Raw genomic sequence first — 17,161 nt, forward strand, 5'->3', positions numbered from 1 at the left:
TTATTCTTACAGCCTGTCAGAGTTAGAAACAGATATTAAAATCTTCAAAGAGTCCATTTTAGAGATCTTGGATGAAGAAGAGCTGTTGGAAGAGCTCTGTCTGACAAAGTGGAGTGACCCACGAATCTTGTAAGTGAACAGTGATGCTTTGTTAGTTTTTCCCTTAGAATCAGTTGTCTTCTTCAGATAACTTTTTATAAGAAGAACATTTTTCTGGAATAGAGGGGTGCACTTTTCATGCCCAGTTTCATTATTTCCTTTTCCGTATTGCATCTAACTGAATTTAATGAGGACTTGTTAAGTGCTTGCTCTGTATACAACAACTATCAAGATAAACACACCATTGCCTTTATCTTCAAATCCCTGACCAACAGAGTGACATACACAGCTAACTTTGCTGGAGAGGTCAGCTGGAGAGGTGGGGCAAAGGGCGGATGGAGTGCAGGGAGGCGAATGAGACGCTGGCACAGATTCTGTAAGTCTCGTTAACATAAAAACACTCATCTTATAGACCTTTCATCTCTTAGGAACTTAAAAATCACGTATGCTTCTTCTGTATATGCAAGTTTAAATGCTGCCTTTTCAAATGTTTTTGTTCTTTGTAACTATCATTATCAGAGATTAATACAGACACCTTTGTAATGTTCATAGTTTCTGTAGTGTGTACAGATTTTTTAATTGAGAAATTAGTTATCTATATTTTAATAAGGAAACGAAAAGGGCTTTGTAACCCTTGATATTCTAACAGATAGATATAGTAGCAGAAACTCAAACACTTGAACTCTTGTTTGCTTTCCTTCTTAAGCCAGTCTGTCTCTAATATGCTTTTTAAGTGTCTTTTACAGAGTGCTTCATTCCTGCTTATCCTCTTTGGTAGGACTGGGGGTATAACTAAAGAGGGGGAAAAAACTAGTAACTTTTTTTTCTAACGGACGTATAATTGGTTTACAGTTCTATCCTAATTTGTGTTATACAACAGAGCGACTCAGTTACACACCTATGTATATTCCTTTTTTAGATTCTTTTCCGTTGTGGTTTATCCCAGGAGATCGGTTATAGTTCCCTGTTGTGTACAGTAGGACCTGGTTGTTAGCCATTCCATATGTAATCGTTTGCATCCACTACAGGCTCCCAGTCCATCCCTCTCTGTCGCCTCCTCCCCCTTGGTAATCACAAGTCTGTTCTTTATGTCTGTTTTGTAGATAGGTTCATTTACGCCACATTTTAGATTCCACGTATAAATGATACCATGTATTTGTTTTTCTAACTTCACTTAGTATGATAATCCCTAGTTGTATCCATGTTGCTGCAAAAACGGCATTAGTTCCTCCTTTTTATGGCTGAGTAGTATTCCGTTGTATACATGTACCACATCTTTATTCTTTCATCTGTCCACGGACGTTGAGGTTGTTGCAGTGTCTCAGCTGTTGTAAACAGTGCTGCTACACTGTGAATATGCTACGTTGGAGTCCATATATCTTTTTGAATTACAGCTTTGTCCAGGTATATGCCCTGGACTAGGATTGCTGGATTATACAATAATTTTATTTTATTTTTAGTTTTCTAAGGAATCTCCATACTGTTTTCCATAGTGGCCACACTAATTTATATTCCCGCTAACAGAATAGGATTCTCTTTTCTCCACACTTTGTCCAGCTTTTGTTATTTGTAGAGTTTTTGATGATGGCTATTCTGACCAGTGTGAAGTGGTACCTCATTGTAGTTTCGATTTGTATTTCTCTAATAATTAGTGATGTTGAGCATCTTTTCTTGTGCCTACTGGCCATTTCATGTCTTTGGAGAAATGTCTATTAAGGTCTTCGGCCCATTTTTCGATTGGGTTATGTGGTTTTGGGAGTTGTATGAGCTATTTGTATATTTTGGAAATTAAGCCCTTGTCAGTTGCATCATCTGCAGATATTTTCTTCCAGTCTGTAGGTTGTCTTTTTTTTTTTTTAATTGTTCCTTTGCTGTGCAAAACTTCTAAGTTTGATTAGGTACCACTTGTTCTTTTTTATCAATATTTCTGTTGCCTTGGGAGACTGACCTAAGAAAATACTGGTACGATTTACGTCAGGTTATGTTTTGCCTTTGCTCTCTTATAGTTTAATGATATCATGTCTTATGTTTGAAGTCTTTAAGCCATTTTGAGTTTATTTTTGTGTAGGGTGTGAGGGTGTATTCTAACTTCATTGACTTACATGCAGCCTTCCAAATTTCCCAGCACTGCTTACTGAAGAGACTGTCTTTTTCCAGTTGTATATTCTTGCCTCCTCTGTCAAAGATTAATTAACGATAGGTGTGTGGGTTTGTTTCTGGGTTCTCTATTCTGTTCCATTATCCCTAGTCTTGTTTTTGTACCAGTTACCACATTGTTGTACTGTAGCTTCCTAGTATTGTCTGAGGTCAGAGAGAGTTATGCCTCCTGTTTTGTTTCTGTTTCCTCAGGATTGCTTTGGCAGTTCTGGGCTTTTTATGGTTCCATATAAATTTTTGGATTATTTAATTCTGTGAAAATGTCGTGGGTAATTAGATAGGGATCTCTACTAAATTTGTAGATTACTTTGGGTGGTATTGCCATTTAAACAATATTCTTTCAATCCAAGAGCATGGGATATCTTTCCATGTCTTTGAATCTTCTTTAATTTTAATATTCCCTTTTCTGTATTTCATCATTAGTGTAAAACTGATTTACAAATGTTAATCTTATATTCTGCTACTTTGCTGAATTCATTTATAGATCTAGTAGATTTTTTTCCTGCAGTCCTTAAGGTTTTCTATGCATTTTCATGTCTTCTGCATATGATGACAATTTTATCTCTTCCTTTCCAATTTGAATACCTTTTCTTGTTTGTCTGCCGTGGTTAGGACTTCCATTATTACTACATTGAATAGCATTAGTAAGGGTGGGCCTCCTTGTTTTCTTATTCCAGATATAGTGGGAAGACTTTCAGCATTTCACTGTTGAATATTATATTGGCTTTGGGTTTGTCATAAGTGGCTTTTAGTGTGTTTTTGTTATGAATGGATTGAATTTTGTCAGATGCTTTTTCTGTATCTGTTGAGACGATCATATGGGTTTTGACTTATTTACATGGTGTATTACATTGGGGATTCCCAGGTGGCACTAGTGGTAAAGAACCCACCTGCCGATGCAGAAGATGTAAGAGACTCAAGTTCGATTCCTGGGTTGAGAAAATCCCTCGAAGGCTGTGACAACCCACTCCAGTATTCTTGCCTCGCAAATTCTCATGGACAGAGGAGCCTAGCAAGCTATAGTCCATGGGGTTGTAAAGAGTTGGACATGACTGAGCACTGATTGATTGATTTTGCATATGTTGAAGCATCCTTGTGTATTTGTGATAAATCCCTCTTGGTTTTGGTACATGATCTTTTTTATATGTTGTTGGATTCAGCTTGCTCATATTTTGTTGAGAATTTTTGTATCTATATTCATTGAAGGTATTTGCCCTGTGGTTTTCTGTTTTGGTGGTATTTGTTTAGTTTTGTTATCCGGTGGTTGATGGTGGCTTCATGGCAATCCACTCCAGTATTCTTGCCTGGAGAATTCCATGGACAGAGCATGGTGTCACAGAGGCAGTCACGAGTGACTAACACACTTTGCTATTACTAGAATGTCTTTGGGAGTGATCCCCCCTCTCCAGTGTTAGAATAGTTTAAGCAGTTTTTTGTATGTTTGGAAGAATTCACCTTTAAAGCCACCTGGACCTGTAGTTTTGTTTGTAGGGAGTTTTTGTTTGTTTTTTTAAATTACAGATTCTATTTCACTTCTAGTGATCAGTCTGTTCAGGTTATCTTGTCTCCTTGATTTAGTTTTGGTGGACTGTATCTTTCTAGAAAGTTGTCCATTTCTTCTAAGTTGTCGAATTTGTTGGCATATAATTGTTCATAGTATTCTCTGAAGGGTTTTTTGTATTTCTGCAGTATCAGTTGAAATTTCTCCTTTTTCATTTCCTAATTTATTTGGATTCTATCTTTTTTCTTCTTGGTGAGATTGGCCAGAGGTTTGTCAGTTTTGTTGATCCTTTCAAAGACCCAGTTCTTGGTGTTACTGATTTTTTATTTTATTTTATTTATTTTGGGCTGTGCTGGGTCTTCATTGTTGTGTGGATTTTCTCTGGTTCTGGCAAGTAAGTGGGGATTACTCTAGTCGCACTTCACAGGCTTCGGAGCATGGGCTCCCAGGCACTCAGGCCTTCAACAGTTCCAGCTCCTGGGCTCTAGAGCACAGCTGTGGCATGTGGGTTTAGTTGCTCTGCAGCATGTAGGATCTTCCCAAACCAAGGATCAGACCCATGCTGTGTCTCCTGCAGTGGGAGTCAGATTCTTTACCACTGAGCCATGAGGGAAGCCTGGTGTTGGTTTTTTTTTTCCCTATTTTTTTAAATCTCAACTTATTTCCTTCCTGATCTTTATTATTTTCCTCCTACTGACTTGAGGTTTTGTTTTTTGTTTTTTTCTTATTCTTTTAGGTCATATGTTAGGTTGTTAATTTGAGATATTTTTTTCTTGTTTTTTGAGGTAAGTGTGTAATTTCCCTTTTGATTTCCTCATTTATCTGTTGGGTAGTAACATATGGATTTCTTTTCCTTTTGTTGTTTTCTAGCTTCATGCTGTTGTGAGGAAAAATGCTTGAAATAATTTCTTTACTCTTATGGTTGTTGAGGTTAGTTTTGTGTCCTAGTATGTGGTCAGCCCTAGAGAATGCTCCATGTGCATTTGAGAAGAATGTGTATTCTGGTTTTTTTGGAAATAATGTCCTGAAAATACCAGTTAAGTCTTAACTGTTACATCTTTTAGGATCTCTGTTGCCTTAGTGATTTTTCTGTCTAGAGGATCTGCCCATTGATGTGAATGGGGTGATAAAGTCTCCTATTATATTCTCATCAGTTTCTTCTTTTTTAGCTGTTAGTATTTTATGTGTTTGGGGCCGTATATGTTGACAAGTGTAAAATCCTCTTCTTGTATTGATCCTTTTACCATTATATATTTTCCTTCTTTTCCTTTATGGCTTTTGTTTTATTGTCTATATGTCTGATAAGATTATTGTAACTCCTGTTTTCTTGTCATTTCCATTTGCATGAAATGCGTTTTTCCTTCCCCTCACTTTCAGTCTGTGTGTGTCCTTTGCCCTAAGGTGGCTGTCTTGTAGGCAGCATATCATAGGCTCTTATTTGTTTATCCAGTTTGCCATTCTGTTTGAATTTGAGTATTCAGTCCATTGACATTCAAGGTAGTTAGTGATGCTTACATATTTACTGCCAGTTTAAACTTTGTTTCCCAGTCTATTCTGTTTCCTTTTTGTTCCTTTGTCTTTTTCTGTTTCTTTTTGTGGTTTGATGATTTCCTTTTCTCTTACCCTTGTATTCTCTTTGGTTTGTTTTTTTTTTTCAACTATTATATGTTTTTGATTTGTGGTTGCCCCGTTTTTCAGGTATGTTAATAGTTTCCTATATCTGCTTGCTTTAGGCTGATAGCCATATAGGCTCAAACACATTCTAAAAAATAAGAATCAACATTTTCGTACTCTCCTTCCCCACGTTTTATGATTTTGATGTCCTTTTTTATATCACATCTTGTTTATCCTTTTACTGTTCCTTGTGTTTATCTTCCTTTTGTAAATAGGTTTTTTTCCTATTTGACTTCTATACTGGCTCACTTAAGTGATTTACTTTCCAACTGTGAGGTCCTCTTTACTGTATCTTTCTTTTCTGTTTAGAGAAGACCTTTCAATATTTCTTTAAAATAGGTTTTGTATTGCTGTATTCTTTATTTTTTGCTAATCTGAGAAATTCTTTATTTCCCCATCGTTAATGATATTCTTGCTGGGTAGAGGACTTCGTGTTGCAGATTTTTCCCTTTTTAAACTTTGAACATAGTTTGCCACTCCCTTCTGGCTTGCATCATTTCTGTAGAGCAATCAACTGATAGCCTTATGGCAGTTCCCTTGTAATTAACTCTGTTTTTCTCTTGCTACCTTTAGAATCCTCTCTAACTTATGCTGTTTTTATAATATGTCTTGGTGTGGATTTGTTTCTTGTTTGGGACCCTCTGTGCTTTCTGTATCTGGTCCTTCTTTAGGTTTGGATAGTTTTCAGCTATAATTTCATCAGATTTTTCCAGCTACAATTTCATCAAATACATATTTCATCCCCTTTTCTCTTCTTCTGGAATCATGTTTATGTGTAGATTGGCACACTTTATTCTGTTATCCCATTGGTCTCTTACATTGCTTTTTTTTTTTCCCCCAGTCTGGCTTTCTGTCTACTGCTTTGATTGGGTAATTTTCATGATGAAACCTGAGCCTCAGCACCCAGGCTCCACCTGTCCCATGAAGGAACATCTGAGGCTGGGGAGTGCCAGGCACCCATACCAACCAACTGTGCAGGTCTTTCCACTTTGCCCTCCACAAACCTGTTGCTGCGCTCTCCCCAGCTGCCTCCCCCCCCATCCCAGCTGATCTCCACCAGTGAGGTGCCTTCCCCAGTGATGAAAACCTTTTCTTTTTCACCATTCCCTCCCAGGAGCAGTCCCATCCCAGTTCCCTTCTCTTTTCCCCTTTTTCTTTTGTCCTACCCAGTTATGTGAAGGTTTTCTTACCATTTTGGAAGTCTGAGATCTGTGGTGTTCAGTAGATGTTCCGTGAGAATTGTCCCAAGTGGATGTATTTTGATGTATTTGTGGGAGAACATGAGAGCCACATACCGCTCCTCTGCTGTCTTGAGCTGTTTTGACTGTATTTACATTTTTCAGAACCAGTTTTCTTCTTATATGGAAGTGATAATATACATTTACCTTGGAAAGGAAATGCTCATTATGCTCATTTGTACTTTTTGGTTGTTTTACCTGATAGTGATTTGGACTTTCACTCATTTGTCAGCATTCACATGTCTGGATTTTCCTGTAAATGGTAGTGTGTGTATTCGCATGAGAGTCCCTGGGTTCAGGGATATGGAATACAGTAAAGCCTGTGCAAGGATAAACTCGTGTCCTTAACTTACCTGTGCCATGATTAAGATCAGTTAGCAAAGCCACTCAGACTGGTCTCAGTCACAATAATAGAAAAAGCAGAGGCTAATTTTTTTTGTGTGATACCTGAATTACTGTTGTTCACTCACCAAGTTGTGTCTGACTCTCATGTGACCCCATGAACTGCAGCATGCCAGGCTTCCCTGTCCTTCACTATCTCTCTGAGTTTGCTCAAACCCACGTCCATTGAGTCGGTGATGCCATCCAGCCATCCCATCCTCTGTCGCCCCTTCTCCTTTTGCCCTCAGTCTTTTCCAGCATCACGGTCTTTCCCAGTGAATCAGGTCTTCGGCATCAGGTGGCCAGAGGATTGGAGCTTCAGCTTCAGCATCAGTCCTTCAGTGAATATTCAGGGTTGATTTCCTTTACAATTGGTTTGATCTGCTTTCAGTCCAAGGGACTCTCAAGAGTCTTCTCCAACACCACATTTCAAAAGCGTCAGTTCTTCAGCACTCCGCCTTCTTTATGGTCCAACTCTCACATCCACACATGACTACTGGAGAAACTATAGCTTTGACTATTCAGAGTTTTGTCAGTAGAGTGATGTTTCTACTTTTTAATACATTGTCTAGGTTTGTCATAGCTTTTCCTCCAAGGAAACGTCTTTTAATTTCAGACTGCATTCACCATCCACAGTGATTGTGGAGCCCAAGAAAAGAAAATCTGTCGCTGTTTCCATTTTCTCCCCGTCTGTTTGCTATGAAGTGATGGGACTGGATGCCATGATCTTTGTTTTTTGAACATTGAGTTGTAAGCCAACTTTTTCACTCTCCTGTTTCACTTTCATCAAGAGACTCTTTAGTTCCTCTTCACTCTCTGCCTTTAAAGTGGTATCATCTGCATATCTGTGCTGGTTGGTATTTCTCCCAGCAATCTTGATTCCTGCTTGTGATTCATCCAGCCCTGCATTTCACATGATGTACTCTGCCTAAAAGTTAAATAAGCAGATGACAGTATACAGCCTTGATGTACTCCTTTTGCAATTTGGAACCAGTCTGTTGTTCCATGTCCATTTCTAACTTGCTTCTTGAGCTGCATACAGATTTCTCAGGAGGCAGGTAAGGTGATCTGACATTCCCTTCTTTTTAGGAATTTTCCACAGTTTGTTGTGATTCACACAGTCAAAGGCTTTGGCGTAGTCAATGAAGCAGAAGTATATGTTTTTCTGGAATTCTCTTTTTCTGTGATCCAACGGATGTCGACAATTTGATCTCTGGTTCTTCACCTTTTCTAAATCTATATGAAAGTTCTTGGTTTACATACTGTTGAAGGGTAGCTTGGAGGATTTTGAACATATTCTTGCTATCATGTGAAATGAGTGCAGTTGTATAGTAATTTGAACATTCTTTGGCACTGAAATGAAAACTGACCTTTTCCAGTTCTGTGGCCACCGCTGAGTTTTCCAGATTTGCTGGCATACTGAGTGCAGCACTTTAATAGCATCATCTTTTAGGATTTGAGCGAGTTCACTTGGAATTCCATCACCTCCAGTAGCTTTGTAGTAATGCTTCCTAAGGCCTACTTGACTTCATAGTCCAGCATGTTTGGCTCAGGTGAGTGACCACACCATCGTGGTTATCTGGGTTGTAAGATCTTTTTTGTATGGTTCTTCTGTGGTTTGTTGCTATCTCTTCTTAATCTGTGCTGCTTCTTTTGGGTCCTTTCCATTTCTGTGCTTTATTGTGCCCATCTTTGCATGAAATGTTCCCTGGTATCTCTAATTTTCTTGAAGAGATCTCTAGTCTTTCCCATTCTTTTTTTTCCCTCTGTTTCTTTGCACTGTTCACTTAAGAAGGCTTTCTATCTCTCGATATTCTCTGGAACTCTGCATTCAGTTGGCTAAATCTTTCCGTTTTCTCCTTTTCCTTTTGCTTCTTTTCTTTTCTCAGCTATTTGTAATGCCTTCTCAGAAACCACTATGCCTTCTTGCATTTTTCTTTGGGATGGTTTTGGTCTCTAGGTCCTGTATAGATTCATGAACCTTTCTTTGTCCATAATTCTTCAGGCACTCTGTCTACCAGATCTAATCCCTTGAATCTATTCGTCACTTCCACTGTATAATCATAAGGGATTTGATTTAGGTCATACCTGAAAGGCCTAGTGGTTTTCCCTACTTCAGTTTGAGCCTGAATTAGTTGATTATCTGAGCCACAGTCAATTCCAGGTCTTGTTGTTGCTGACTGTATAGTTTCTTTATCTTTGGCTGCAAAGAATAAATCAGTCTGATTTCAGTATTGACCATCTGGTGATGTCCATGTGTTGAGTTGTCTTTTGTGTTGTTGGAGGGGGGTGTTTGCTATGACCAGTTCATTCTCTTGGCAAAGCTGTTAGCCTTTGCCCAGCTTCATTTTGTAATCTAGGACCATCTGAATTAAATTTACCCTTTCCTGTCCATTTTAGTCCAGTGATTGCTAAAATGTTGTTGTTCACTTTTGCCATCTCCTGTTTGGCCATATCCAATTTACCATGCTTCATGAACCTAACATTCCAGGTTCCTATGCAATATTGTTTTTTATAGCTTCAGACATTTACACCACCAGACACAACTGGGCATCATTTCTGCTTTGGTTCAGCCTCTTCATTCTTTCTGGAGCTAAGTCTCTGCTCTTCCCCAGTGGCATATTAGACACCTACTGCCCAGGGGGGGCTCATCTTTCAATGTCCTATCTTTTTGCCTTTTTATACTGTTCATGGGATTCTCACTGCATGCATACTAAAGTAGTGTGCCGTTCCCTCCTCCAGTGGACCATGTTTTGTCAGGCCCTAACCTGGTGACTGAAGTGACTTAGCAGCAACTAGCAAGGACGTGCCCTCCATCTGTTCCACATAGCCTGGCGCCCTGGTTGTCCCACTGCTGGTCCTCTTGAGTGTGTAAACCTTCACTGGCTGCTGGGTGTTGGTCAGCATACCACCTGGGGACCTGCGCAAAGGCCCTGCTGGAGTTGCTGGGAAGGGGTCCAGGGAAGCCTGGAGCTGATCGATATTGGAGGATGCCCAGGAGCAGAGGGCTCCCTGGCCTCTCTGCTGCCACTGGCCACCCTGGGGCCAATCCTCCACCCAGGAGCCACAGGAGCGGAGGATAACTGAATATTGTATACTAATTCAGGAAGCTTTGTGGTACTAAATGTATAACACATGTATCGGGGGCATGTTAGTTATGTGAACTCTTTTAATTAAAGTGAAAAGAGCAGCGCTGGGATTGACCATGCAGAGGAGATGGAGTTGCTGTTGGAAAACTACTACCGATTAGCTGAGGATCTTTCCAACGCAGCTCGGGAACTCAGGGCACTGATCGATGATTCACAGAGTATCATATTCATCAATCTGGACAGGTAAGACGGTGTCGTAGAAAACTATCCATATTTTTTAATAAAGTATTTATTGCACAGTAATGAAGTGTTTAAGGCTAGCTTTGTTCTTCCATTTTGGAAAGAATTATCCCATCATTATCATTTATAACTACTACATGGGAGTGTCTTTAAGGTGTATGTTTAGCCCATGTGACCTTTAGTAGTGAATTTGCTGTGCTCGGTTGGTGGGCCCTTCTGATCTAAGCAGTTGTTCTCCTCCCCAGCCACCGTAATGTGATGATGAGGTTGAACCTACAGTTGACCATGGGAACCTTCTCCCTTTCACTCTTTGGACTAATGGGAGTTGCTTTCGGAATGAATTTGGAATCTTCCCTTGAGGAGGTGAGAATGTATTATTTCAATAATCTAGGGATGGTTTTTAATGTTTTGAAGATCATTTCTTTTTCATGGATTTTATTTTGGTTTCATTGTTTACTTCACTCAGTCGGTTTTTAGCTGTGGCACTCGAAATCTTCAGTTTTGTCATGCTGGATCTTCCGTCGTAGTGCAGGGACTCTCTAGTTGTGACTTGGAGGCTCCAGAGTGCATCAACTCAGTAACTGAGACACACAGGCTTAGTTGCTCCAAGTCATGTGGGATCTTAGTTCCTGGACCAGGGATTGAACCCACGTCTCCTGCATTGCACAGTGGATTCTTAACCCCTGGACTACTTTAATGGATTTTAAAAAGAAAGTTCTAACCTGTATAGTTGCTTATTGGAATAAAATATGTACTGTAAATCATTTGAAATTCAGACAATATTGTTAGACCCTGTAATGTAGAATGGCCTAGGTTTGAACAGACCAGAGCCTGTGCTGGGATTCAGCAAACTGTCACATAGGGCAGGTTGGGACTACCTTATGTTTCCTAACAGATGACTACACGTGGGAGAGATGTGACAACAGTATTACACTGAGGCAGTGTTACTGAGGGATTGTTTTTTTACTTATGTGTCAGGCAATGTGCCATGCAGTTGCATGCTTTGATTCAGTCATCAGAAGTCTGAAAACGAATGTATTTTCCCTGCTGTTTTTTATAGTTAGAAAAACAGGCTCAGAAAATATAATTTGCCCAAGAGCACAGAGCTAGGAAACAACAAAACTAGGTTTTAGACTCCAAGACTTGCATCTTTCACTTTGCTCCATATTTAACACTGACTGGCAGAGTTTTCATGTCCTTGTAGCCTTGTACTTTGAGAAGATGTCCTACCGTGAGATTTTTTTTTTTTTTTTAATTGAAGGATAATTGCTTTACAGAATTTTGTTGTTTTCTGTCAAACCTCAACATGAATCAGCCATGAGTATACATATATTCCCTCCTTTTTGAACCTCCCTCCCCATCCCACCCCTCTAGTTTGATACAGAATCCCTGTTTGAGTTTCCTGAGAGATACAGCTAATTCCCATTGGCTATCTATTTCACATATGGTAATGTAAGTTTCCATGTTACTCTCTCCATACATCTCACCCTCTCCTCCCCTCTCCCCATGTCCATCAGTCTATTCCTAATGTCTGTTTCTCTGTTGTTCCCCTGTAAATAAATTCTTCAGTAATATTTGTCTGGATTCCATACATATGCTTTAGAATACGGTATTTATCTTTCTGACTTACTTCACTCTGTATAATAGGTTCTAGATTCATCCACCTCATCAGAACTGACTCAAATGCATTCCTTTTTATGGCTGAGTAATGTTCCGTTGTGTATATGTACTATAACTTCTTTATCCATTCATCTGTCAGTGGACATCTAGGTTGCTTTCATGTTCTAGCTATTGTAAATAGTGCTGCAGTGAACATTGGGGTACGTGTGTCTTGTTCAGTTTTGGTTTCCTCAGGGTATATGCCTAGGAGTGGGATTGCTGGGTCATATGGTGGTTTTATTCTAGGTTTGTAAGGAATCTCCGTGTCGTCTTCCATAGTGGCTGTGTCAGTTTACGTTCCCCCCGAACAGTGCAAGAGTGTTCCCTTTTCTGCACACCCTCTCCAGCATTTATTGTTTGTGGACTTTTTGATGATGGCCATTCTGGCCAGTGTGAGGTGATATCTCACTGTAGTTGTGATTTGCATTTCTCTAACAGTGAGCAATGTTGAGCATCTTTTCATGTGTTTGTTAGCCATCTGTATGTTATCTGGAGAAATGTCTGTTTAGGTCTTTTTCCCACTTTTTTATTGGTTTGTTTTTCTGATATTGAGTTGTATGAGCTGCTTGTATATTTTGAAAATTAATCCTTTGTCAGTTGTTTCATTTGCTATTATTTTCTCCCATTCTGAGGGTTGTCTTTTCACCTTGCTTATAGCTTCCTTTGCTGTGGAAAAGCTTTTAAGTTTCATCAGGTCCCACTTGTTTACTTTTGTTTTTATTTCCATTACTCTAGGAGGTAGGTCACAGAGGATCTTGCTTTGATTTATGCCATAGAATGTTCTGCCTATGTTTTCCTCTAAGAGTTTTATAGTTTCTGGTCTTTACTCCATTTTGAGTTTATCTTTGTGTATGGTGTTAAGAAGTGTTCTGATTTCATTCTTTTCCATTTAGCTGTCCAGTTTTCCCAGCACCATTTATTAAAGAGGCTATCTTTGGCCCATTGTGTATTCTTGCCTCCTCTGTCAGAAATAAGGTACCCATAGGTGCATGGGTTTATTTCTGGGCTTTCTATCTTGTTCCATTGGTCTATATTTCTGTTTTAGAAAAATATGGAATGCTTCACGAAGCTGCATGTTATCCTTGCACAGGGGCCATGCTAATCTCTCTATTGTTCCAGTTTTAGTGTATGTGGTGAGCACCTACTGTGAGATTTCTTTAGAAATGAATTTGCATTTGCGTTCAGTAGGCACACTCTGGTGCTGAATTCTGTGTCCTGATTAACAGGTGTGTTCTCTATGTCTGTTTTAAAGCGGTCCCTTTTAAAAAGTGGTCTTTAAAAGAAGCAGTTCTAATGGTCACTCTTCTGTGTAAAACTGTTCGGGTGCGGGGGGCGTGGTATTGATGGCCCTTAAGATAGAAACTCCCTGGCCTGTAAGGCTTTCCTGGCCTGCTGTGCCCACATCCCCATCTTGTCTGCAGCCATCTTGTCCTCACTGTCCGTTGATCCATCAGTATTTTCACACTGCTTCCACACATCTCTTCTTACCTCCCACCTGTTTTTGCCTGGTCTGGTCTGTAGTTGCTAAGTCATGTTCGACTTTTTTGCAACCCCATGGATTGTAGCCTACCAGGCTCCTCTGTCCATGGAATTTCGCAGACAAGAATACTGGTGTGGATTGCCATTTCCTTCTCCAGGGGATCTTCCTGACCCAGGGACTGAACTTGCATCTTCCACATTGGCAGGAGGATTCTTTACCACTGAGCCACCAGGGAAGCCCCTCTTTTTTTTTTTGCCTAGTTAATGTCTATTTCTCTCCCAGATTTCAACTGTTGTGTTATTTCCAAGGAGACTCTTCACTGACTGCACCCCCAACCCACCTGAGTAAAATTACTCTTCTAGTTATTTATGCCAAAATAATCCTACACTTCCCTTTGCCATGATCCTCAGACTTGGAATTGCTTGTCTGCAAAAGATCATAGGTGGCTCAACTGGTAAAGAATCTGCCTGCAGTGCAGGAGACCTGGGTTTGATCCCTGGGTTGGGAAGATCCCCTGGAGAAGGGAACGGCTACCAACTTCAGTATTCTGGCCTTGAGAATTCCATGGACTCTACTGAACAACTTTCACTCACACACACCTGAAAAAGATCATAAGCTCCCTGCAGCAGTGTTTGTCACCTCCTTATAAGATGTGAAAGGAAAGTCAGTTCAGTACATTGATTCATTCATCTTACAGATACAATGTTTGGTGCCTGTTACACACTAAACACTGCTTTTAGCTGTGGGGGTATAGCAGTGAATCCCTGCGCTTATGGAGTCTGTTTCAGTTGGGGAGAGAGAAGAAACAGATCCGTGGTAGGTTAGGCGATAAGTACCATAAAGAAAATTTTCTAAAGGAAATCAGTCCTGAATATTCATTGGAAGGACTGGTGCTTTGGCCAATACTTTGGCCATCTGATGCAAAGAACTGACTCTTTGGAAAAGACGCTGATGCTAGAAAAGAGTGAAGGCAGGAGGAGAAGGGGACAACAGGATGAGATGGTTGGATGACATCACCAACTCAATGGACATGAGTTTGAGCAAGTTCCAGGAGTTGGTGATGGACAGGGAGGCCTGGCGTGCTACAGTCCACGAGGTCACAAAGAGTCAAACATGACTGAGTGACTGAACTGAACTGAAGCATAAAGAAAATTAAAGCTAGGTAGAGGGAGAGAGACTGTTAGCAGGAGGAGAGACAAGGGGCATTGTAGAGAGAGCGTGGTTGTGAAGGTGACCTTGGAGCAGAGCCTGAATAAAAAGAGAACGTGGAATGACCTGGGAGAAAGGGTGGTCTAAGCAGAGGGAACCACACATGTGAAGACTGAGGCAAGGGTGCACCGAGCTTGTTGAAGGGGCAGCAGGAAGGCCAGAGTGGTCAGAGAAGGGGTGTCAAGTGGAAGGAAAATGGTGGTGAGAGGTCAGAAGGACAGAAGAGGGAGAGCATGTTGATTTGGAGCTTGGTAAGGGTTCAGGCTTATTCTAAGTGTGATGGGAATCTCTTAGAGGCTTTTAAGCCCAAATCTAACAAAAAGTCCATAGTTACCAAACTATCTTGTGCGACATAAACCAGCCCTGGACATCCTCAGAAGGTCCTTCCGAAGACCTTGCCAGTTTCCCAGCTCGTGACTGTGTAACTCTGTACAAGTTCCTGTCTTTCTCCCAGATCATTTCGTTTATGTACATGCTCTTTCTGCAGGCTATCTCCATATTATACTCACTCTAATATTTTTTTCTAAATGCCTGTTGTTGTTGTTGTTGTTAATTTTTTAAAAGAATTTTTAGAAATTCCTTTCTGATAGTTTCTTTTTTAAGATAATATCAAACTATTTCAAGCATAGTAAAAGAATTCCCATACAGCCTTTACCCAGATTCTTCAAACAGCAACATTTTGTCATATTTATCATTCTGTCAGTATATATATATATACTTTTTCCTAAATCATTTGAGAATAAACAACAAATATGAAACTCCCGATGTCTAGATATTTCAGTATATAGTTTCTAAAAACACTGACATTCTCTTATATAACCACAGCTCACTTGTGAAAATCAGAAAAGAGCACTGAAACAACACTGTTTTTCTGATCTGTGGACCCTGGTCAGGTTTCACCGCTTAGCACAGTAGAGCCCTTTACCTCATAGAAAATCTTAAATCGTGTGTTGCGTGTATTAATAGTTATTGTGTCTCCTTAGGTTCCTTTAATCTAGGCCAGTTTTTCAAACTTTGTCTTCATGGCCTTGATGCTTACAAAGAATGTAGGTCAGTTGTTTGGCTCTTGGTTACTCTTCATTACTAGATTCTGATTGTGACACATTTTTGTCAGTGTTCTTCACATTGAATCCCATCAGGAGACCCTTGATGTCAGTTTGTCTCATTACTGGTGATACTAGCTCTGATCATTTGGTTAAGGTGGTGTCTGCTAATTTTCCGTCCTATGAAGTTACTTTCTCTGTGGAATTAAGTATCTTCTAAGAACGCTGCCGTTCATCAAATTTGCACCCTCTAGGTTTTTTTTTTATTACTATTAAATATAGTTGATTGTGTTAATTTCTGCTCTGTAGCAAAGTGATTCAGTTATCCATATAATACATTTTTTAATATTCTTTTCCATTGTGGTTTGTAATAGGCTATTGAATGCAGTTTTCTGTGCTGTACAGTGGACCCTCGTTATACGTTCTGTATATAATAGTTTACATCTGCTAGCCCGAAACTCCCACTGCCTCTCTCCCCCAAGCCCCCTGGCAACCGCAAGCCTGTTCTCCGTGTTTTGTAGACAGGCTCATTTGTGTCATAGTTCAGAGTCCACACGTCAGTGACATTGTGTCTTTTTCTTTCTGACTTAGTGTGGTAATCTCTGGGTCCATCTGTGTTGCTGCAGGTGGCGTTATTTCACTCTTTTTGTGGTTGAGGAGTACTCCACTGTATGTAGGCGCCACGTCTTTGTCCAGTCACGGGTGCGTGGACACTCGGCCTGTTTTCGTGTCTTGTGGCTGTCATGAGTAGCGCTGCAGTGGACGCTGGGGTGCATGTGTCTTTCTGGATCATGGTTTTCTCTGGCTGTCTGCCACAGAGTGGGATTTCTGCATCATACGGCAGTTCTGCTTTCAGTTTTTAAGAAACTGCCCTCCTGATTTCCGTAGAGGCTGCACCAGCTTACACTCCTCCAGCAGTGTAGGAGGGTTCCCTTTTCTCCACACCCTGTCCAGCATTTGTTAATTGTACAGTTTTTAATGTGGCCATTCTGACCAGTGCAGGATGGCACCTAATTATAGTTTTGTGCATTTCTTTAATATTTGCACCCTCTATTTTTAGTATCTGCTGTTGATCCAAAAAATGCTTCATCCCTGAATCAGGTAATACAGGGATGATTATCACATGGTCATTGCTAATTCCATCATTCTTCCTACTTTTGTTCTTTGTCAGAGCCTTCCTTCTCTCCCAATTATTTATTCATTTGTGTCAGTATGGACTCATGGGATCTTATTTAATCAGTGAGTTACAATCTGTCACACTGCCCTCATTATTTATCTTGATATTCAAATTGTTCCTTTCATGCCATCTTCTAAGTACTTTTGACATGTCCCCATCAGTTTAGGGCTTTTTTAGTAGCCTTTGGCATACCAGGATGCTGTAGGTGTCTTAT

General features: G+C 40.1%; 1 protein-coding gene and 1 pseudogene across 2 annotated transcripts in view; one reads left to right on the forward strand and one right to left on the reverse strand.

Annotated features, from left to right (window-relative positions):
• MRS2 (magnesium transporter MRS2) overlaps positions 1-17,161 on the forward strand; it is a 34,710-nt gene that overhangs the window by 14,295 nt on the left and 3,254 nt on the right. For both annotated transcript variants that reach the window (XM_040249923.1, XM_040249924.1), the window contains exons 7-9: positions 13-129; positions 10,230-10,382; positions 10,625-10,742. In XM_040249923.1, coding sequence (XP_040105857.1) covers positions 13-129; positions 10,230-10,382; positions 10,625-10,742 — 388 coding nt within the window. The remainder of the gene's footprint in view (positions 1-12; positions 130-10,229; positions 10,383-10,624; positions 10,743-17,161) is intronic.
• Positions 13,084-13,179, reverse strand: LOC120870672 (annotated as a pseudogene).

This window comes from Oryx dammah, unplaced genomic scaffold (assembly GCF_014754425.2).
Source record: "Oryx dammah isolate SB20612 unplaced genomic scaffold, SCBI_Odam_1.1 HiC_scaffold_11, whole genome shotgun sequence".
Lineage (NCBI taxonomy): Eukaryota > Metazoa > Chordata > Mammalia > Artiodactyla > Bovidae > Oryx > Oryx dammah.